The sequence below is a fragment of the Hyalella azteca genome, unplaced genomic scaffold (assembly GCF_000764305.2).
Source record: "Hyalella azteca isolate HAZT.00-mixed unplaced genomic scaffold, Hazt_2.0.2 contig17970, whole genome shotgun sequence".
Lineage (NCBI taxonomy): Eukaryota > Metazoa > Arthropoda > Malacostraca > Amphipoda > Hyalellidae > Hyalella > Hyalella azteca.
Genome location: NW_025947730.1, coordinates 547,938 through 572,888, shown reverse-complemented (window position 1 = coordinate 572,888; position 24,951 = coordinate 547,938). Strand labels below are relative to the sequence as shown.

The 24,951-nt window shown below is 38.3% G+C and overlaps 1 protein-coding gene across 2 annotated transcripts in view; it reads left to right on the top strand.

Annotated features, from left to right (window-relative positions):
* Nucleotides 1-24,951, top strand: part of LOC108667304 (extracellular serine/threonine protein CG31145-like) — an 85,187-nt gene that overhangs the window by 53,353 nt on the left and 6,883 nt on the right. For both annotated transcript variants that reach the window (XM_018154319.2, XM_018154320.2), the window contains exons 3-9: nt 11,947-12,077; nt 12,936-13,014; nt 15,605-15,697; nt 15,998-16,141; nt 17,268-17,428; nt 18,233-18,366; nt 23,510-23,649. In XM_018154319.2, coding sequence (XP_018009808.1) covers nt 11,947-12,077; nt 12,936-13,014; nt 15,605-15,697; nt 15,998-16,141; nt 17,268-17,428; nt 18,233-18,366; nt 23,510-23,649 — 882 coding nt within the window. The remainder of the gene's footprint in view (nt 1-11,946; nt 12,078-12,935; nt 13,015-15,604; nt 15,698-15,997; nt 16,142-17,267; nt 17,429-18,232; nt 18,367-23,509; nt 23,650-24,951) is intronic.

Here is a 24,951-nt window from a genome sequence, read left to right as displayed (position 1 = left end):
CGAAGAGAGGCGGCGTTTAATTGTGTTGAAGTGGATCATAGAAATTCAGGGACGAAAACCGGTGGCCATGCAAGGTGGCGGTGGTAGCTGGCGTCGGTATCGCGTCAACGGTTCGCGCTGTACGCTTTATCGGGGCGAGTTTTTTCCTTTGCCAGAATTTGGGTCGAATGCCCTGTATGATCGCTTTGTCTTTATCACTTGAACCTGTAAAAGAGCGACTAGTTGACGAGCTACTCATCTTAATTGTTTTTTCTTCTGGATGCTTGATGATAAGGTTATATGTTCTACTGGAAGATGTGAAGTTGCATTGAACTTCCTTAATTTTGTGCCTAAGCCAATGAAACGGGTATCGTTTCATTGTTTTTTAAATAACCAGAGATTATTTATCCATGGCCAGAATACATTTTTTCTCACAACTCTACCATGAACAGTTTATAACCGTTTCCTCAGTTACTTCGTGTTACTTGTCGCTCCCAAGTCTTGAGCCGTCAGCTCTGCTGCAGACAAGAAGGCTTTGGGGGTTCCTATGCAGGACTCGCAGCAAATGTATACAAATGGAGGATCAGGCACGCCTGTCCCTCTGACACTCGCAACTGTCTACCACTTCATAACCTCTCGCAGGATGACACAAGCATTTATGGAGACAAGACAACTGCAGAGCTGCGCACCATTTGGGAAGCTCTAGCAATCTCCCACGGCTCCAGACGCCGCAGCAAATACATTGTGTAGTAACCTTCGCTGTCTTGTCATCGTACAGAAAATAATATGTGGTTGAACAATCGTGGTATAATTTTGAGAGTTTAATGCAGGTTATAGTATATTTTACTTATTACTGTGCAATTGATGCAAGACCGGAATGGAAAACTCTCAAGATAAATTAAGTATATTTTTTATATAAGTAAAACGTCTCTGAATTAACGGTAAATATTGTTGAAGTTGCATCCAAGAACATTATGAAGCTCTTTCGTGGAATAATTGTTTCAAATTTGTATTCATTTTATTAATGATGCACATATATCAAAGAAGAAATATTTCAAATTTTTTTAAAATAGTCATGGTTAATTTAAGCCTTAAAAATGAACTCTAAATTTAGACAGTTACTATATTTGCTTTTCCTCCTGCCAAGGTTTTTGAGATCTGAATCTTGTCAAATGTTCTTCATAGGAGATATTACGCTTCATTTGACAAAACATTTTTTTGCTCAAATCTCTGCAGCTTTGATCCAGTGAGCTCTGTCTGTAAGGAAATTGTAGTTTCGTCTTATATTTTGTGTAGAAATACTCGGAGAAATTTTTATGACCACGCGCTTCGAAACTCCGAAAGCTTCCGAAGTAAAAACTGGCAACGACTGAGGCGACTTGGTTTCGATAAAGCCTGCAACTCATTTTAGTTTTTAATGGCGCAGGTTTGTTTTAGTGCTCTTTTTTTTGGCTCCACATTAGTTCAGAAACATCTTTCATGTCTTGTGAAATTTAAATGTTGATAAAATTCTATCCTTGTTTATCTTTACGAACACAAAATGTATTTATTGCTCTTCTCGCGGACTGCTATGACTTTGCTGGTCTCGATCTGAACAAACTTTTTTTTTTAATTGTACTAATGCAGCATTTATTACCAAAGAACGTGGCTTCTGGTGCAAGATTGAGCCTGTCATGTACGGCGAGCTTTATTGTTTATTCAATTGCCTAATGGATTAATTCAGTTGTATTCTTAATTCAATTGCCTAATTGATGTTTATTCAATTGCACTGCCTAAGTGATTACTACATTAAACATTTACAAGAAATGTATTAACTGTGATTAATTCAATTGACATGGACGAAAGCAACCTGATTCAGAATACCAATTGTGCCGGAAAAAAACGTTTATTTGAAAGCTTTAGCTCACAACAACTAATATTTTCTAAAATTTATCTTTTTAAAATCTGATATTCACCGTAATTATACTTCCTCAATCAACTTTTCCGTTAGATAAAAATGAGCGTATAAACATTGGCGGCATGAGAACCCGTGGGCGAAGAGATTCGACCCTCTGCACTGGTTTGTCAGAGGACCAATCCTATCTTTGGTAGCTCAAACCAGATAAAAAAAAAGCATCGTGGTTCAGATTTGCCGCTACAAAATCATGAAAAACTCCCCCCACGCTGCTCGACCTGCTATATACCAGGCCGCCTAAAAACTTGTATAGCCAGCCCGCTGTTGGCTGACTTTTGAGGTCCAGGGCCATGCTATTATTTTGATAATGCGGTGCCAGGCTTAGAGCTTGTGCTCCATTTCATTTCTTTATTCTGATACTCGATTTTCGACTAGCTTTCAAGTACACAGACAAAACTTGATAACATTTACACAAAGGCTTGTTTTGTCATTCCTAAACTACATTCTTTCATGTGGTGACATTTTAATGTGAATATTGCAGAATTTTGTAATCCTAATTATGTAATTTTAGTTCGTTTCAAAACTGTCTCAAATAATATGTTATCGACATCTTTAACTTGCATCTCTATAGTTATCAGCCGACATTTCTATGCCCAAGAAAGATCTATTGCAAACGTTGCCATATTTATTTTTCTTCTTGTTGAATTTGGTTAAACGATTCATTCAAGCTAGCGAACGATTCATTCAAAAACGAACAGTGCATTCAAGTTCAGAGTTCCTTGTGGCTCACATTTGCGTCTCTCGCACAGAAAGTTTTAGGTGAAGACCTTTGGATTTGGAAAAGATTTTGTTCACCATTAATTTATCAACACTCTTATTTGTTCCCCTGAGAAGACATGGAATTGAGTTAGTCTGAGCATTTATTGCAGATCAAATACTAATCAGGAGAAGCTTTTGAATTGGTTCGTGAATGAACTCATTCGAAGTTTGTTTTTGTTGCCGAGTGATATCGACGGAATCTGTGCATACTTTATTAATGTTCGATGATTTTGGAAGGCCATGTCATAGATTTTTTACCACGCAATAGATGCTTGTTATTACAGTACGAATTATTCAACTAAATTTAAGCAAATAGGTCAAACAAAAAGAACAGTGACTGTCTTGGCGCTTATAACGTTTTGGATGGATTGTATCAAGTAAAACACTCTCTTTATTCACATCAAATGCCATCCAAGGCAACTTGACGAAAAGCGAATTTCATGTTTTGAAAAATGTTTATGCTTCATCATTTCATGTTCATATTTTGTCCTTGTTTGCAACTCTAAAGTTTTGCAGCTAAATTACAAAATTATAATATTTACTCATGTACCGCGAATGCAACTTTCAGAAGCGAGAAGAAAAAGGTTTTAGATTAATGGAGCTGCACAGCTCAATATATCGTCTCCGCTGAGTAAACGATGCAATTCGTGTGAGCGACCAAAAAAATTCAAGCTCCCGCTACATTGATGAGATAAAGAAAGCTTTTTTCCGTTACAAAAGGCTGCCTGGAGTGCGTGGCTTTATTCTTGCTTGTTAGGAAAAGAAAACTTGTGTCAGTCTGATAATGAAGGTCGTGACGCGAACGCTCATCAGCGTTGTGTACCATCTTGAATACTGATGCTCAATTGTTCTCCGTTACAGCGGTATAGTCACAAGCTTATGTACAATAATCTCATTCATTACTTAACCTTGTTAATTTTAAGCCCCAATTAGGTTGAAGTGTTTTCTAGCATATACTGTTTTACGTTGAAGAGTTTATAAGCAGAATGTTCTTTATTCAGAAATTCGTGGATGCAGCTCTACTAATTTAAAACATATAAAGCGCTATGTATTATGACAGGGTTCAATAACAAATGCTGTAAGTCATTATAATCAATTTCATCAATTTTCGTAAAAATTTTGTGAGATTTCAATCAAATATCCACAGGGTACTTTTTTTAACATTGCAACGTCAGTAAACGTTCATTTCTAACCTATATACGTATATATTGGTAAAATTCTTTTGCTCGCTCTCAGTTTGACTCGTCATCGAGATCATCTTAGTTGAATTATCGCTCGTATAGAGCGTATTAATAAACAATAATAAATTTGTAAGTATTGAATTTAATATTCGTTATCGTAGTTTTCGAACCAATCAGCCGTTTCAATTGGCCGCGTGCAAACCTCAGCTCGGGCGGTATGTGCTGAGGAGCCTTAATGAGCCTCCATCAAGCCCTGCCTAATTGCCTAGCTTCATCTTAGCAGGCAATCGAAGCCTAACAAATCTTATCGCATTGCCTGAACAACGATCCAGTGATAATATTTATCTTCTCAACGATCCAGTGATAATATTTATCTTCTCAACGATCCAGTGATAATATTTATCTTCTAAACGGTCCAGTGATAATATTTATTTTTTCAACGATTCAGTGATAATATTTATCTTCGCGACATCGCGGTGATCGTTACGCGTACCGAGGTCGGCGTTTAGTTTTGCATCAAGATATAGAATGCAATATGGCGGCAAGATTCGATTTTGAGCCTCGAGAGATTTTGATTGCAATATCCGTACTGATTGAAATTTGTGAACCGGTTCGGCTTCTTACACTAGCTTCAACAAATACCTATTATGCGACATATTGCTAGTTTCCGATAAAATTATCTTCCGATCTTTTCATAATCAAAAAATCTATTTTTTTGCTCAATCTAAGAAGTTCAATTATGATGTTTCGTATTTCTCAATTCACTGTAGGATTTTTCCGTTCCCATGTTTCAATCTATTCATTTTTGGAATATAATAGGAAGTATATTCCGTAAAATCTCAGTGTTTTAATCGCTCGATAGCTCGTTTTGTTCCCGGTGATACGATGATAGAATACAACCAGATTGCTGTTATTGCAAAAGCGTTTTGTAACAAACAAGTTTTTGTCTGTCATTTCCCGTAAAACTCCATTATATAGCATGAATATTTACTATTATAAATTTAAGGTTTTTCCCGAAACTCGAAAAGCACGAAAGAAATAGTCTTTTAAACTCATAAGCTTTCTGTTGGCGGATTTGAAGATGTTGACCGTTAATAAAAGAAAATAAGAGCCGTTCATAGCTACATCGAGAAATGCAGCTAATTTATTGCTTTCACCCCTCTGATCTATACATTTTAATTAATGCATTCACAGTTCAGAAGATACCTAACGAATCTGCATACAATGATTTCTCTATAGAATTGGGCATCAAATGAACTCAGCTTCAATTCCATATTCTATTGTTTTCAAGGACCGTGAAGCAAGGACCATACGAGCCGATACAGTAGTATAGTGACAAAGCTTGCTGGTGTAGGACGTTCATATAACGAAATTGCATAAGTACATATCATAACTTCCTGAAATAACATATAATTGAAATAGTTCAAGTCTGAACGCTCTTAGTGTCTTTTGCGGTCATTAAACGTGAAATTCCTATTTAAAATTGAATAGATCGACGTGACCGATGTTCCTTTAATAAGGGATATGTAGAAATGTTGAAAAAGTTCACCTGTCAGGATAACCTAACACCATCATGAAACGGAGATTCGCTGTTTTCCTGGTCATCTTAATTTGCCGGATTAACCGGTGTTATTTTCTAGGACTCGTAGCGGCACATCCTTAATAATATGAAGACGAAAGTACCGCCTCTAAGGAACAGCAATAGAAACTAAGATTAAAACTCCTGGGCATGTAGGTCTAGCCATTGGGTGTAGCCCGTGAGAAACACGATAAATTAATCCGGCTAGCGGAAAATATTGTTATCTATTTCAAATATCAATAAAGAGGCACCAAAAAAATATGAAGCTCCGAAATTATAACGAGGCTGACCTGTCGAACGAACTTGATAATTACAGTCATGAACTTTAACATGGATGGTTGTATTAAGAAGGCCGTTGCGAAAAGTCAGACGTATTCCTTTCTCCCAAGGTGGAAAAAAACTTGTGATTTCATCATACAGGTTTACTTGAATGAAGAACGCGAATGAATACCAAAAATAAAATGAAGAAAATTGGAGCCCTAACTAATTGCAAAGCAGGATACCTGCACAAATTCATAGCAAGCTACAGTAATTAGAAATTTAAACATTTGCTTTGAATTTCCGGAAATGGCAACAGGAGGATGACCACTCCTACAATCGAGTGTCGCATGCTAAACGCAAAATACTTGAATTGCCAAGTGGGTTCTATGGAACTAAGTCCAAGTGTAATTGCAGTGAAACATTGATTATCAGTTTAGTTTATTCTTCGTCGACTTTTTCACGTTGTCTACAGTATTTTCGAATTACTTGCAGGTGAACTATACTGTTCATTAAAATTGTATTTCCACACTTACCTCCCTCGAGGATGATGTACCAATCTCATTTATTTCCCCGTGTCTCTTGCCGTCAGTTGCGTGTCATGTGGTGAGGGTTGCGCTGCATTGCGGAAGCCATGCCAGGGGCAGGATACGCAATTATGGCCACCGAGCTGACTTTTATACTAGCAGAGATAGCGGAGATGGCGTCGTCGTGGTGCTCTGGGTGCTCAAGTCTCTTCATACGATCTCAGTTGTTCAAGTTGCAAACTGTCGCTGAAAGTTTCGTCTTCAAACGTAAAGAAGGCAATAAGATAAAACTATTCATTCCGCTTCTACTGTTAATTTTTTGCCGGTGCCGAAATTTATGAAGGTTTCCTGCGGTACTCGCACGAGACAGTAGTAGTAGTTCGGGAGTAGTTTAATTGAAGTGTTCACTCTCGACTCGAAATTAATTGATGTAGAGTCACGACTCGTATCAATTCACGAGGTACAGACTCACGATTGTAGACAAGGATCACATAACGAACTAAGTAAAGAATCCTCAATTGCTCCAACAGTGCAGCCTTGGATTCGTTTCAGCACTACAGAGGACCTCCGTTGGTTGACAAAGAGCTCCATTGTAACGACCTTGCATGCTGCTGCCCCTGCGGCATCCGTACGCGTACTCTATTTCAGTGTGAAAAGTTTCGTTCGTCATTAACCATGTTGACCGCTAAGTGCAGGCCCTTGAATTGTTATTTTCTGTGGTCAGATGCCATTAAACTTTATGTGATTCAGTGTGCAATGGTAATAATCGTACAAAAGTTATGTTTACGTTGTACGTAGGATTTTACCAACACCATTTATTTTATTTGCCATTTTATTTTACTGAATAACTATCAACTAAGTTACAGATACGATTAAATTGGTTCTTTCAATTCGCCCAACCAGATAGCAACATGCAAGCTTCTATATTCATGGTTTAAATTTTCACCGCATTGTCGATGGTAATGCGTTTCGAATTTCGATCACGTTGCTGCTACGATTAATTATCAAACCAACTCATGAATTTGTGGGTGGGAGACCCACTTAATTTAACATTTTTATCACTGATTATTTTTAGCTTCCTCATCCACACGCAAGTCTCAAGTTTATTGCTGCTCCTCATATTTTTCTGGGAAGATGGAAAATATATCGGAATGGAAGTATTCTTTGTTGAGTTTTGTGTACTTCACGTTGGCAAACAACCGGGAAATTTTTTTGTCATTAGCTGTCTCGTAGGAGCTTGCTGGCAACTGGCTTTACATAACTTGTAAGGCTCCATGTGATCAGTCACTAGGTCATTTGTGGTGCCGTGCATCTTGCTTAATGAGTCTCGACCGCGGTCGCGTACTGAAGCCTAACAATTTCTCGGTTGAACGCATGTTTTACTCCTGCTGCCATGAATGTGTTGTTCAGATGGCTTACAGTTCCGTTAACTTCATTTTTGTAGATTATGTGAAGCCTGCAACTACTGTGATTTTCTTCTCACATGTCTTTTGAAATAGATATTGCATTGATGAGTGATATATTTTTTCACCGTTTAATGAATTATAAATTATTGAATGCTTTATAATAATATTTTTTGTTAGTAGAACTAAAATGAATGATTTAATGAAACCTTAGTGATAACCACACACTCCTGTACCAGCTTGTCTGTGTTTCGTCAGCTTATCTGCATCGTGCAGACAGAGCTCCCTCTAATAAATTAACGCGCTTATCAAATTATGTTGACATTTCTACTATGGCGGAAGTTGCCCCGCTGCACAACGAGCTGTCAGAGCGAGGGAGGTAGAGACCAGAGCGACTGACAGGCAGGAAAGGAGGGAGGTTCGAACAAAAGAAAACTAATGGATGGAAGGACAGTTGCATCAGAAGCAAAAGTCCCTAGAGGGAGACTTTGACAGACCCTTCGTGACACGGCCGCCCTGGAGTGCCGTATGGCTGCGTGTCTCTGCCCACGCCCTCGCGCCACTCAAAACGAATTACGGGAAAATCTATCATCACGTACAAAATGAAAATAAACGCGTATGTTAGTGATTTGGACTTGAAATTTTCTAGATTATTATATTACGATAATAAATATGTTGTCATTTGAAGACGATGTGCACTTGAAAAATATATTAAAATAGGCATCGCTATATCCACTCACAGGATTTAGGCATGAAATTGTAAAAGCATCACGATATGGAGACTTGCTCTAATTTATCTTGGCTTGCATGATTGCATATATTTTCAGACAACAAGTATACAATTTGAAGGCTTATGTGTATACATACAACTCAGTGGTCAGTTCTGAGACCGCAGTTGAAATGATGTGCGGCGAGCGTTATCACTTCAAGGGGTGATAACGCAAGTGTAGCGGCAGTCTTCTTCCTGCGACAAATTATACCACTTGCCATCATATTTCCTAGTTTTAGGCCTAACTTGAAACTTGTATTCCTCTTATTATGTTGAGCATTGCATGCATTACGTCAAAATTTGCAAACTTCTAAGTTAATTCGCTATGGTCCATATTACTATTGATGACTCACGCTTCTTATACGAGAGAAATAATATGCTGGGTACAATCCATGGTGCTGTAAACTGATACATGTTTATGTGAAGAGACCCAGATTTTTTGGCTCTCAATCCTCAATCAGGCTTACGGTGCGTTTAAACTGCACTGTTCAGAGAAGTGAATATGCTACGTTCCTTCAATGAATATCCGTAATGTTCTTTCATATTATATGCGGTCATTTAATGATTGATTACCATGAATAATCATTGTACTTGATTTTTACTACATTTTTACGTACCAGGAGGCAGGAAATTTTGTAAGTTATATGATCACTTGTAGTGCAGAGACTTGCCCTGAAAATCTCAATAATATGCCACGTAAGACAAGCACAACAACCTTCTGAAAATCCAGCGATGTTATATACATGCAAGAAACTTACAATCTAGTTCAGTCTTTCCATGCTCAAAAATAACTCACTTTCTCTATAAATAAACAAGTAAAAATTTGCAAGATTCTTCGTTAGACTTGAGGACCACGTTATCTCAATAAAAGCTCTTAGTGTTGCGGGGGCCTAGCTCATGAAATTCGCTCTCCACCCCAGTTAAAATTTTGAGCCGAGACCGGCGCCGGGTTTAGCCGGGCTGGTCGCGCTTTAGCAGGATGGAGCCGTGAAACAATAACCGGCCATCTATCCCTAAAACTGCGCTGCGCCATGGCTGATATAGAGACAAAATTCTAGCAGCTCGGCAGGGCCGGAACTCTGCGCTGTTTTAGCGCTGGTACTTGGGATTGTCCGGCAGGGAGCTGTGCAGAGCAGCTAGCAGGCCGTGTGGGGGGGTTTTGAGAGAGGGAGGAGAGGTAGGGGGTGGAAACAGTGACGAGAGAATGAACTTCATCCTCCATCTAGTTCATTCGCATAGCACGATATTTTGGGCCAATTTCCGGTGCCATTTGTGATATTTATTTCACGTCAGTATTTTAATACTTCGAATTACGTAAGAATTTTATATGCTCTTCCAGTTTTAACACTCTAAAGCCCCGTCCACACGCTCAAACTTATCGTCAGTCTTGCATGTCATGCCAAGTTTGACGACAAGACGTGATCATACGAATGGCTACTTTGTTGATTTTTTTAAAATTAGTGCATTATGAATAATATCTATCAAGTTCAACCACAAATATAGCTATTCCCCGATCATGGCGAGTCATTTGTTCCGTATTATAGTTAAGTAGTTCATAGAGCCTAAGTTGGTAAGGTGTCCGCGCGGTCAACTGGTACAGGCTTGAACTACGACGCGGAGAACCTGCGCTCGAATCCCGGAGCTTCAGTCGACGTTTTCAGATAGTTCATAGCGGTGAGTACTTTGATGTATATATTTCCTCGATAATTGAATATGTTCGATTCTAAATTACGTTGCTAATGTCAATACGATGAGAATGTCAGTAACCCATGTCAATACAACCTGTCACTGCAAGAGAGAAGTCTAGGTGAGCTCAGAGAGAGAAGGAACAAATTTTTTCAAATCGTTGTTGACAAACGGTGACGCGTAACTGCCGCGTACACTGCCAGAGCCGCCCCAGAGCAGGCGTTGGGCAGGTTTGAGCAGGCGGTGCTCACTAAGGGCTGCATGACGGCAGGACAGAGCACACCTGGGCAGGTACTCAGAAGCTAATTAGCGCTGATACGCGGCTGGCGATATCGTCTCTAAAGCGGACATTTCTGCTCTATCGCTGCTCTGTCGCGTCTCTACGCCGGCTCTGCAGCCGGCGACGGCCTGCTCTATTCCCTGCCCTAAATTTTAACTGGGACAACCCATACAGGGTAGGGCGACCGGGCTGCCGACGCTATACATATGCCCTCGCCACGACAGGCCACTTTACTCCCGGTGTTTCCGACATGGCCGCGCGAGAATTGGCCGCGCCAGGCCAACTTGTGCCTCCAACGGAAGCTTTTCGTCAGGCACTCCTTAATTGGGCTCCGCGATAACGAACAATCGCGGGAATTCAGCTTAACTTACGAGTTACTTGGTCGACCTTGCCTGCCTTAGTCGCGACCGCTGCATGCCGAGGAAATGGAGGCAAGCTCGCAAATGACGCGAACTGCAGGAATGCTACGATGCCTAAATTGTTGAGCATCGCTTGCGTGTACCTGATAATGCATGTATCAGTTGTTTGAGTCTCAGGTGGGCAATTTATGTGCTAGAATTTTCTTGAATAAAATTCTTTTATGGGTTATTATTTATTAATGATGTCGCTGACTTATTAGCCATTTCCATTTACGTAAATTATTGGTTCAACTTGTTACTCTCAACATTTCAAGTTCGATCACTGAAAGTGGAAAATCATTGACTCCATTGTTAACTCTTTATATCAAAGCTCGGGTCCTGATCGAGAATACTGTTGAAAATATCTCGTATTTCATTATATTTGAAAGCAATGAATGCAAGAAACCGTGTACACCTCCTAACTGAAGGACTGTGTTGCTCATGCATTACCTGATTTTATCTGCACTTCCCTCGAGTCCAATCAGGCGATTGCCAATTTTTTAGCTTATCCTGGTTAACCGATTCACACGAGCTCAATATCAGCACAATTTTTTGCTATATTTCATTTAAAAAATAATGTGAGGGCACATTTTATTGTCTTGATGCATCCAATACCTCACTATTATTTAATATTTAAGTAATTTGTTCTACTCATATATAAATAACTGCTGATTGCTCATGTTATAGACTTGCTCCTCGTTTCTGATTGTGCATTTTAATTGTGCAACATTACACATTATTATTATTATTTAGGTAGAACTACCTCTTTCACACCTTTTTTTTATGCTGTCGAAGAATTTGTATCAAAATCAAAACGCTCGAACTAAACGAAGTTTAACCTGTTCGGTTTAAAATAGCAGACACAGTCTTACATCTACAGATAATACCGAAAATTTTCAGAGTTCAGCCTCAATTCTTCGTCTATGTTACGGGGCTACGGGTACGGGAACGTTTTCGAGTTAAACCTCTTTCGCGAATTTGTGATGCATTTAAGCCTCGAACAAAACGAGCTGATGATGACAACCATGTCTCGCTTATTGAGTTATCAGCTCGTCCTTCGTGGCAAAACTAGACACTTGACGCAAAGGTTGTGTCCTTGATATGAATAATTTCTTTGGCCTAGTTACTCTTTTGTCAGTGCGTTTTCTAAGCTGGTTTTCTGTTTGTTTTCAGGGATGACTCGTCTCTCTGGGACAGATTTCATTTACAAATCGCCAGGGATTGGCTTTATCCTCCTCAAGACCGCGATGCTACTGTGGATCTACTACTCCAGCACACAGTCTCACAGCCAATTGTTAAAATAAGTGAGTTCGAAAGAAAAATTCGCGAGAATTCTTCGTTGTATTGCGGAATGTTGACTTAACATCTGTCAGCACGCGTAATTAGTTTGATTTTCCATCATAACACAGCGCTAACACCATTTTTAAAAAATTAAATATCTATTTAACGAGAGAAAATAACATCTGCGGTACATCACAGCTTTGATTCAAAAATTTTTAACAATATTCAGGTGCAAGATGCATCAAATTGTCAGAAGAAAAAATAGTATAAGTATATAAATAAGTATATAAATAGTAATATACTATTATAAATAATAGTATATTTATAATAGTATAAATAGTATACCTGAAAAAATTATTTTATTCAAGAAAGGAATAAGTCACCTCGGTAAAGGATATGAATACCTATTTTAATATTGGTTATCACCTTAATTTTAGCGTGTTTCGGATGAATGAATATTTCGAACCCATGCACATAAAACAAATAGTGTGCGCCTATATAGCCTGGTCTCGATCAGTCACTTGTCGCACTTCCCTTCATTTTCTTTATGCACAAACTCTTTGAGATGCCATTTTGTTAAAAAATGCTCGGTTTTTATCCATCATTCTAGTAATTTTGTCAGTTACAAACACCATTAGACAAAGTGTTCTAGCTTGCCAATTCATGAATCTCATTTTAATCACCTCGTAATCTTCATCAGTGTAGATAGAGATTACAATTTACTAAAGTGTACCTATTCGTGTTGGGTTGTCGCTAATTTCTTCCTGTATAATGCTAAATTTAATTCAAATTATTTTTATTCCTATAAATGATTGATATTTTATTCTTGAACCACAATAATTAAACAATTTCTAATGAAATGTCATTAATTATTTTTGCAGCTCAAAAGGAAGGAGGTACGCAGCTGAAGCTCATCATTGAATTCGCTGACGGCGGTCATGCTCTCTTCAAGCCAATGAGGTAATATTGGCTTACAACTCATTATTACAATTAACGGTAATTAGATACCCACAAATTTATATTTCTCAACTCACACATTCATTTGATGTCAGCGTTGCCCAAAATATTGATTAGAAAAAACATGCTGGTAATGTTTTTTTTTATGTTTATAATGCACCTTATTTTGCTGCGCCATTCTACTTATTCAAGCCAATAAAGTTCTCAAAAACAATTTTGATCTTAAATACTGCCTTATAACTGTATATAGCATATCTATGCACCAGGTTTTACCGTCTTTGTAAACTGGTAGCATTTACAAAATGTTAAAGTTATTGGAATCCTAGATTAACAGATAGAAAATATCAAGAATAATATTTATTATTTTCGACATATTCTTGAGATGCAACAGGTCTAACTTACGAGACTGATTTTGATAAGACGCTTCAAATTTTCGATGAGCTTAAGATATTCCCTATGGATGCAGTCTGTGTCTTAATGGTGTATTCCAGCTTACGTATTCACTTGTACGTTCACCTCCCGATTTCTTTAATGTGGCGATCCTATTTTAACCACAAATTAGCGCTGCGTTATAGATAATAACAGCTTGCAGGTTTGAAACTTGACAATTTTGTTCACCTCTAATTTTTCACGTCGAAATTCGTGTTAAAATCAAGTCTCCTTCACCCGCTATAGCCTGCGATCTTTTCATCTAATTTCCCCCAAAGCCCAAGAAATTAATGATCGTATAAATCACAGGAAAAATGTGATCACTCATCATTGATAAATTATTCAGGAATGAAGGCCCTGTCGCGCCGCCAGTCTGTAAAGTATGTTCCGTGACACAGTGCGCGTGACGTTGGTTTATTATCTGTACTTATTTTCATGATGATCTGAAGGAAGGTTTGAACTCACGCTGTAAAGTCTAGCTAATAATTGATCGTATGTGTGTAAATTTTACAATAGCATCCATTATACCGACGCTAGATCAACAAATCCCGATTTTTGTTCGCGAATCCGTTTGTTGTTCGCGTTAAAAATACATGAGATGGTAATGCTTGTATTAAATCTTTCTCAATATGTTTTGGGTATAATGTAGTTAATTCCTTGAAATAAAAACAATGATAAACCCGTGTGCAACCTGTTTCGAAATCCGTTTGCAATTTTTATCACACACTTATTACGCTACGTAAAAGCTCGTCCGTGCAGACGAAACTTTTCACTTGAAGTTTTCAACTATAATTTGTTCCTCAGGGAATAAATTGTCACTTGAATTGAAGGTGCAGTAATTTATTAAAAGTTATTTTCCCGCTGTACGCTTCGTTTCTGTGTTTGTGTGGCCGAGAACTTTCCATGACGCTGGACTGCTATGTTTTTAAGCTGTGCAGTTCATTATTCACATTCCCCCACTAGTATGATTGCTGGGGTAATTATATCTACAACTTTCACTTTCTCTACACTTCCAATATCTGATAAATTACCCTCTCCGTATCGGCGTTGTTTCTGAATGAATGGTGTGTTGACGTATGTTTCTCTTCCATTAAAGAATTTACCGTAGTTCAACAATTGTTGTTTATAAGACTAATTGTCACTCAAGTGAAGCGGAGATCAAAGAGTGAAGTATAAAGAGAGTGAAGTTACTTAATCACTTTTGTTTACTGGAAATTACTATTCTTACTCTTGGAAGTATTGTTTTGCATGTAGGTATGTAAGATTGAGACAAATAGTTGTCTTTGCATCTAATCTGAATCTCGTCTATTTATATTCATTACGAGTAATCATTTAGTTTAAACATCTGAAAAAAATTTGATTGAACTTTGTCCTTTTTTCATTGGGAATATAAAAATCACTTATGAACAATAATTTGTAAGCTTGAAAAATATACAATTTAACTTAAATTATTAATCGCATGCTTGCTAGTTACGAATCTTCCTTGGCAGCTCCGATAGATGCTGCCTCCGCATAAGTGCGCCTAGTTCGCTGCAAGAAAATAATGACGCTATTGTTCATGATATTATTGACCTTGTAATTCAGTTCAATTGATTGTGGGGTGTCTCGTGGGTAAAAGGTTTATTGTTTGCAAACCTGAGTTGCATCATGCAGTCTCGTGCAACCGTGTTTTGCAACACAAATAATAATTTCGGTCATTTTGTGATGGTATACGTCAGCCTAATTTCTTTTTACTTCAATGAGTCTCGTATTACCTCCACGATCAATTATACTAAAATTCTACTAAAATTCAATTTCCAGCGCAGCATGTAGAGTTTCTTATGAAAATTTCGAGGATTGATTTGGGCAATCAAGTTCATTAAATAGGATCTGCATCAGAAGTCTTGTAAAAATTCAATATTTTCTTTGATTTGTTACAAACTTGACGATGAGATTTAAACGAAAACATTGTAAGAGTGTGTTACCACTATTAAGTTCTTATACTTATGATTCCAACAGGCTGTCTTACAACTCCAATGTCCTGTAGCCTCGTATTTGCCATTCCTCTTAAGAAAATATATTAGCTAAAATGTTTTTCACCTGAACATGAGTTGCGAGTGAAAAGCTTAGAAGCAAAGCTTAGAATTTACACATTTTATAGAGCTTGTCGCTTTGTTCGCTTCAGGTTCTCCCGCGAACAACAGACGCTCAAGAATCACTTCTACTTCACCGACTATGAGCGCCACAACGCAGAGATAGCAGCGTTCCATCTTGACAGGTGTGGTGCCGAGGCTTGTCTCAATATAGACAATTTATTTCTGCTCTACATTCACCCAACAAATGGATTAAATTTCGCCGGGTTCACTTGCTATTGTGTGTTATCCAAGCATTTAGGAAATTTTAAGTTTTCTTTATCGTTACCGACATCGCTAAACATTTCATCGGTCATCAATAAGCACCGTCAAAGAGGTCCTTTATCTTCCCATCCTTGTTATTGTTTGATTTATTCCCGGTATCTAACCGCAATCAAAGTTATTCAAACTATTGCACAATTACTACAACCTGCGATGGCTCACAGGCTTCTCGGTTTTCGGCGCTCGGTGCCCGTGGTGGGCCGGACGCTGAACATGACCAAGGAATTGTATGCTCTGGCCACCGGTGACCTCCTCAAAACATTCTTCATCTCACCCGACAACAACCTCTGCTTCCACGGCAAATGCAGGTGAGGGTCTGCCATGTTTTTATTGTGATTTAGTCTCAAAATTTTCTGAGAAATTTCTGACGGGAAACGGAAGATGAAGCTTTATGTGCTTCAAAGTTCTTAGCTTTCATTGATTTTCAATTGATTTGGCTAAGATTTTTCCTTGGCAATGTTTTTTCTTTAGATTCCAAATTAATTTCATTACCTTTTGTACTCGAGTTGCTTATGCACTCCTGGCTTTCTTAATTACTCATTATTAATTTCAAACGGTGTTAATTGCTGCTACAACTCGCCCATGTCTGGGTTTTTCGCGGTCGTCGTTTGTCGAGGTCCTGGCTTGTCAGGCAGTAAATTAATGACGCGGAGAGGCGCGGCGTCCCCTGGGAGGCTGCTGGACGAGCTGCAGACAGCTTCGCTGGCCTCCTACCCTAACAAAATTTAGAGTCGCCCCAGCTTCTGGTATTCCAAATCAGAAGCTGCCGCGTCTGTAAATTTTCACTGGGTAACAAAATTTAGAGTCGCCCCAGCTTCTGGTATTCCAAATCAGAAGCTGCCGCGTCTGTAAATTTTCACTGGGTATGAAGCCCAAGATTGTCTTCTAATTTGCATTCGTTCAAACCTTCGCGCTAAGACTGCTTGTACTATTTCATGGTGCGCTTGCATGCATGATATACGAAATTACATTTTTGAACTCAATGCAAAATATTTTTGTTAGTTTTCTTGTTGAGATAAATTATTAATATGGTTGAAAATGAGTTCATTATGCCTGGCCAATATGGCTCTTCAATGCGGTTTTCATTGACTTCATTTAAATAACTTTTTGAATAGTTCACTTTAATATTGGATTTCGTTAAGCTTTATTATTATTTAAGGTGTTATGAAGCTCAAAAATCAACATTCGTAGTAAAAAATCAACAGCACCATGTAAAGAAATATATAATATTTCAGTCCATTCGTCTATTCGGGCTTCGATCATGTCATATTCGCTCTCTCCATCGGCGCAACTTTAGCTACAAATAGAATGTCAATAAATTTTGTCCGTCCTCCTAACCTCGGTCATATTTGGCCTGCTCATGCTCTAAAGGACCATAAAAACTTCATTAAAATGCCGTCCGTAATACTGACCCCGTAGTGATGTTATTTTCAGCTATTACTGTGACACGAGTCACGCTATCTGCGGCAACCCTGACCTGCTGGAGGGCTCGTTTGCGGTCTTCCTGCCTGGCAAAGAAGCGGCGCCCCGCAAGGTGTGGCGACATCCCTGGCGCAGGAGCTACCATAAGAGGAGGAAGGCGCAGTGGCAAGTCGGTGAGTTTACCGCAGCAATTCTGGTTTTGCCTCGTGTTTACCTCATCAATTCTTGCGTTGCCTCGTGTTTACCTCATCAATTCTAGCTTTGCCTCGTATTTACCTCATCAATTCTTGCTTTGCCTCGTGTTTACCTCAGATATTCTAGTTTTGCTCCTGTCTACCTCATCAAGTCTGGCCTTGCCTCGTGTCTACCTCGTCAATTCTTACTTTGTCTCGTGTTTACCTCATCAATTCATCTTTGCCTCGTGTTTACCTCATCAATTCTTGCTTTGCCTCGTGTTTACCTCGTCAATTCTTACTTTGCCTCGTGTTTGCCTCATCAATTCTTGTTTCGCCTCGTGTTTACCTCATCAATTCATCTTTGCCTCGTGTTTACCTCATCAATTCATCTTTGCCTCGTGTTTACCTCAGCAATTCTTGCTTTGCCGCGTGTTTACCTCATCAATTCTAGTTTTGCCTCGTATTTACCTCATCAATTATTTCTTTGCCTTGTACCTATTTACCTTATCAATTCTTGCTTTGCCTCGTGTTTACCTCAGCAATTCTTGCTTGTGCGCACATGGCACAATGGCTGAAAGATGATATTTTGGCTCTTGAGCGATCCGTGCTATTTTATTGGTTTACGTTGAGGTAATAATTGAGACTGAGATCACCCCTGGAGGCTAAATGTAGATTGATTAATTCTGAAGTATGAAAGTTTGAAGGAAAAATGTTTTGATAATTAAATTACGTTCGAGCACGCTTTGCTCACAGGTATCTATAATTTATATAATTTATAATTATAATTTCTCCTCGTTGCAGACGAAGCTTACTGCGACCTCGTGAGAGACGTGCACCCGTACAGTGAAGGCAGACGACTGCTTGACGTCGTCGACATGTGTGTCCTGGACTTCCTTATGGGCAACATGGACAGACATCATTACGAAACTTTCAAGGTACGTAATTCTCTTCAATGAAATTCGAGTCAAAGGTGTAATTAATATGTTTTGCTTCAAGTTTTGCCTTTGTGCTGAATATGCTTGCAAATTTACTGGAACTAAGATTTGATTTTTTGTGTAAATCTTATCCTTAGTTAGTGTTTACGATGATAATTACTTTGTAATGAAGTCTGAAAGTGACTTCAAGCGAGTAATCATCGATGCATTTCGAGTATAAATTTTCCATTCAATTCAGTATAACTACAAAGTAAGGCAAGTTTTCAGTAACAACGAAAACAAATCTATTCAGTAGATCACATTTTGCGAAATGTCCACGATTACATTACGCATTGCAGAAAACCAGCTTGAATTACCAACAATACCAACAAAATACTTATAAACCGTGTTCGTTCAGAATATTTTACTAAGATACATCCGTTTTCATTCGAGATATGTCCACGTATTTTTTCACGTTCGTGTGGTGGCAGCAGATGTCACTTATTCTCTGGAATTTTAATCTGGACGTCCATCTGTTGTATCTGAAAGCCTCCCTCTCGCATTGTGAATTCGCCCCCTTCTTCCACGCAGGTGTTGCGTAGGGAGCGTCACTGTGTCTAGCATTTCATGGCAAAAAATATATATTTTGTGAGGAAACATTCATGTTATGGCATCAAAACGTTCGCTTCGTTGCAGCCTTCATCAAAGTGGTCTCAGTTATAGGTCTCATTTTTGGCCCCCGATGAAAAACTGACGCCATATTTTTCTACTGTGAACCATACAAGGATGCGTTCTTCAATGTCGGTTTCGCATCAGTGGGTTTTCACGCCGTGTTCGATGTTGGTGCTCATTTTTAGCAAAAATTTATTTCTCTACTCGCGAATTTATTTCTTTAAAGTTTTATGCAGAAATAGGTGTCTACTTGATGAGATGTGTTAATGATATAATACAGCTTATTTTATAACGGTTTCAATTATTACATAAGCTACTACTCAATATTTACTATAGTTTTAACTACAACTCCTACTGTGTTACGTATTAAATTCGCTATCGGCTAATCGTACCGAAACACTATAAAAATTATGCACAAACCTTTGAATGTAAAATTGGATCGCAAATTTTAGGGTTTACTAATAGAGCCGGCCAAAATTCCTGTCGTTCATTTCACATTTCGCCTGCCGTATGTTTTGCGTTGCAGAAGCCTAATTCAAGATTTTTTCTTTTCGAAATATTTGCTCAGCTCCAAGCTTGCTCCTGCAAAAATGTCTTTTGCTGCTGTAAAAGTTGCAATCGACTGTAGTTTTTACTAGCTTTGGAATCTCGGGGTGTCATGATTACTTAGTTTGAAGTTTGATTTTTAGTGTTAAAATACCCTCATGTAATTTCAGGATTACACTATTGGCAACATATTCAAAATAATATTTTGGTAAACTTTCCAAGAAAAACTATAATGAATTTTAATTGTGATATTTATTACCTCTTAGCAACGTAAAGTACACAGGCAGTACCTGTGTATTTTTTTCCGATCTCCAATGACCATTTGTTATTAATTTTAATGTTTAGAAGCAGTGAGTAATAATTTTTTTCTCATTAATATACAAATTTAGTTTTTGAGCAAGTTTACATAGCATTTCCTCATCCTATCATACTGAGATACATCTTATATAACTGCAGTTAACTTTTCAAATATTAAATATACTTGGCTTAATTGGAGATGAATTAATTAGAGTCGATCAATTAATTAGAGTTGATTATTGTCATTCAAGTCCCGCGGGCCTAGCTCGTGGTGATATATACACTGCGTACAGCAGGTTTCGTGACACACCAGACTTTTCGTTTGCTTATGGTGCATATAACCTTGCCTAAAAATCCATGCTTGAATTCAATACTGGTTAATTGGCGGCTTCGCCCCTATTTGCGCAATTAGTTGGCCAATGACGGCTACACCGGAGTTTTTTCTTCCCTCACTCTCGTAAAATTTCAATTATATGAAAGCATTCTGCCTTTATGACCTGGAAACTGCTAGCTGCCGACGTAAATTCCAAAGGCTTGTATAAAAAAATTCATTTCGATGAGTAACATGATTATGACTTCTGCTCCTGTTCGTTGATATCCTTAAATTTTTTAATTAATTTTAAAAATGAGTGCGAAAATTTGCATATGACAAACGGTGCCTGAAATTTCAGACTTTTTTTATATTTTTGCATTTATAATATAATAGTAAATTTAATAGTAATGGGATCCGATAGTTTCCGTAAAAAATATTAAATCACTTTAATTAAAATCAATTTATTAAATAATCACTTTACATATATGATGAATTGACGAGCATCCCATTCATATAGTTAGATGACCTCGTCTTTCTCATCGAAACTGTAAAAGGACGAGGAAAACTGATTAAATTATCTTCGCTTAGAAGCGATGACCGGCCACAACTTGAAGTCCTAGCAGTCTTAACTTCCGTCATTATGTGCGATCAGGCTCGTTGTGCTGGCCAGATTGATGCTTTCTCCGGCACCGAAGACCTCCTTCCCGCGTTGCACGATTTCCTATTGCTGATGTAAAAACTCCGTAGAGTTAGCCGTCCACTTTACGACTTCGCATGTGATGAAATTTTTTCCCCCTACCATAAAATTGTCTGCGATAATCTGGCTCTTTGCTCGAATGCTGCTGCGCTATTTTGTGCCTTGTGAATGGTTAGCATATTGCCAAAAATTTCGCCTCATTTTTGGGAGGCTTGGAAGAACTTATCCCCGAGTTTAGAGGTAATGAAGACATGCGAGTGCCGTGGTTCGGTCGAAATACGATCATTGTACCTCCAACTGTCGACAGTTTGTGCAGCATTTGTCTTTTAATCTTCATCTGCAGTATTGTTCGGCTAATGATTCAATCCTGAGCCGAATTAGCTTCCATAATGTAGATTTTTCATCACTTCTGAACGAAGGAACCATCTCGCGGTTCTGGGATTTTTTTTTTTTTTGGAAATTACTGTTATAAGTTTTTTTAATTTAACAATTCCCTGGAATTTCTAGCCTTCAGTACTCTTTTTTTCGGTCCCCAACTCTAGCAAAAATTGGCTTAACTTGCTGCACGGACATTTTCAAATTGAGATGTTCGGATTAATTGAACATAACCGACTTTCATGTGGAAGAAATACTCATTCGCTAAATCTCTCATGAATTTTGCCTGTCCTTCATCAGCAAGGGATTCTGGGATTGGTCTTTCGAGAATCATACCCAATGACCTGTGTCGGTATTCGCTTCTGAATTTTCGTTGGTATTGTCCTGCATGTTTATAAGCATCTAAAGGTCGCATGTAAAAGTTGGCGTTCACATATTTTACTTCCCAGGAACTCTTTCAAATGTTTTTTTTATCAGATAGTTAAAATCAAATATTCGTCTCAGAATTAGTTTTATCTAATTTGTACGGTACTGATGTTGTAAATTCTTTATTAGAAGAAATGAATTCACATTGCCACAGTGATCTTCCTATCTGGCGTATACTTGGCAAGAAGAGTCGATTTACTGAAAGCTATCTCGCTGGGGCTCGTTCTCTAGTCAGAGTTATTTTTCAAGCAGCAGCCCTCGTCCTCCGTCTTCTGAATTTCCCCTAAGATTGTAATGCAAGCGAAGTTTCACCGCCTGGTCGCTCATGGACCAAAATTTCGACAGTGCAAGGATTTTTTTTTCTGGCTCTTAGCCTTAAAGATTTCATATGAGATTTTATATCAGGGGGAGGCCTTTCTTACGATGACTGTTATTCGAGATATTTTGGAACGCTATTAGATGATTCCAGGGACATTGGCTCGCAGGCGAATTTATTCGGACACCGCTGAGCTGTGACACCCGCGGCGACATGCAAGAGGGAAGGAGCGCCTCCAGCGCTGCTGATTTACTTGGGGCCACCGCAGCTGCCGCCAACATCGACGCAATATTCCAGCCAGTCTACGATGAGATGTTCGAATTCTGGCTGCGCGCTTCTCTCTGCTCAACTTAACATTTGCGATGTCAAGTTCATTTTCATTGAAGCTCGTAAGCTTCATCCAAGTTCATCATAGGTGACGTCACTCAAGTTCGTATTCGAGAGACTCGTTATAACTTGAATATAATTTTAAACGAATTATTGGAGCTATTTTGTCTTGTCTTTCGATGCATCAACAGTGATAAATTTATTCTCGAGAAGATATCACTTTGAGTTTCTTATGCTCCGCTGCGTATTAATTCTGGAATAAATATCTTTTGCATTATTCAATAACGTACACTTGTCTAGTGTTCCTATATTCCTGTGGGATTGCACGCGAGAACACTGAACATTGAAAGATAATTTTAAATTACATTTGCCTCGAAAAATTATTCATAGGTTAGCGTATGAGTTTTCATGAGGCCTATTCACTGGTCAATTCATTGGCCTGCATTGGAAAAATTTACAGCGATGCATTCGGATGAAATAAATAGTTTGTCTATAAATGAACGGGCTCTCTATATTTCCGGAATTATGAAATTTTAAAATATACCCATATTGTTTTTTCTCACTTTATTAATTCATGTACGGGCTCGCTCTTATTGATCTTCGAAACACTTGTGCACTGAAAGTTAACGAAATTTTAAAAAATTAAATTAACGAAATTTAAGCTTTAATTAAGGGATTGTAACGAAACTAATTACACAAATGAGTTCAACTCGAAAAGTAAAACTCAAACCTCCCGATCAGATTTGCAACAACCATTTTTGATTTGGAGGCATCGTTTCTACACATTGAACTTCGACATGTAAATTCTGAGCTTCTTATAAAAATTCGTGCTTGTCATTTTTTCACTATGTCGTTAAATCAACCGAAAGAATATTTGACGATATTATAAACTCTTGAAACAATTGGCAATGTTTCAAAAAAGATTAATTCTACTCAACGCCTGTTAGCAAGTTGATACCTTATTGCATGACGACGCGTGAATGCCCTTTTTAGCGCATTTTCTCATTTATGGAAAAAATGCTCTATTGTGCTCGTCATGTCCGTCCGTCTGTCTGTCTGTCTGTCTGTCCGTCCGTGACTTCACGTTTTCGTCGACGAGAAAATGCGCTCTCTGTCACTCACTGCAGTGAGTACTGAGTTATATTTTTTTGTAATTCTCCCGACTTTTGACACGAATTATTTCGTCTCCTCGCAGATGTTCGGCAACAACTCGGCGCCGATACATCTTGACCACGGCCGAGGCTTCGGGAAACCCTTCCACGACGAACTCAGCATTCTGGCGCCGCTGTATCAGTGTTGCGTCATCCGACACTCCACTCTCAAGACGCTGCTAGGGTGAGACAAATTCTTTGTTTATTTCGCGCTTTTCTCCGGAAAATGTATTTGCTGGTAAGAATCTTTTCGCGTAGTGTGTGTACAAGTAGTTTGATGCTGCTAATGAAGTTTGTTAATTTGGAGATGAATTCGGAAGAGTGCCATAGATTCAGACACTCCATTCTCGAGACGCTGTTAGGTTGGACATTCCTCTAGCTTCTATTTCAAATTTCTCTTCTGAAGAAGTCTTTGCTGATACGAATTTTATCGCGTAGTGTGTACAGGTAGTTCAATTCTTCTAATGGGTTTTTTTGATTTCGAAATTAATTTGGGAGAATATCATAAATTCAGGTAATACTTATAATATGTTTTCACAAATTGAATTAAATCGTGTAATCTATATCATGTCGCTTCGTTAGCCTAATTTTGGACAACTACACGCATCGAACAGGCCTGTTCGCGGCTTGTTTCTTGGAATTCAGTCTGCTGAAATTGACCGCAGCCACACAAAAACTACCAAATTAAATGCTTTATCGTCTCAAGGAAGAAAAACAAATAATTATTTATGCATGACCTAAGACATAAATCCTCGTTTTTAATACTATATCTTCTATGAAATATTATATCAAAGACTTTTTTGCCACCGATGCCTGGCTGCATGTTGCTTTTTTTGCTCCATTGGCACCAACACTCAATTCTAATTTGCTCCCGATGACGCTGTATTTTTGCTAACCCACTTGTCAAGCTGTCAGTTTTTATACGCGCATGGGAATGCCATCAAAAATCCTACCCAAACGGCTCACTTATGCTAAATCTTTTGCTAATTAGGTTTGGCAAACAATTTTTAATTGGCCTCGCTTAGAGTCGAATTTATGGCCAGTGTCAACTTTTCATTTTGACATCCAGATGGGAACATTTATTAGCCTCATCATAGCCCTTTAGCGTGCCTGTTGAATCTATGTATAATGATCAAATAAAATATTTATTCGCTATTGTTGTAAATAGAGACCCAAAACATCAAAACGTGGCATCAAACGTTGAAGTATTACTCTTTAAATTATGCGCATAGGGGGCGATGCAGATGTTAAAAAAGTTCTTTGCTAACATTCATATGCAGAGGCGAAGATCCTGTACAAAGCATAATAAATGTACTATAAAAATAACAAACTAAATATACTTTGCACTGTTCTCAGAGCCGTACAGAAAAAAACTGTTATCTTCCTATCAAGTTGGTATCCGATGGATTCCAACCGAATTTTCTCGTTATTGAAACGTCCTATAATTTCCGGCGGAGTTAAAATACATGCATTTCTATCGTGCGAC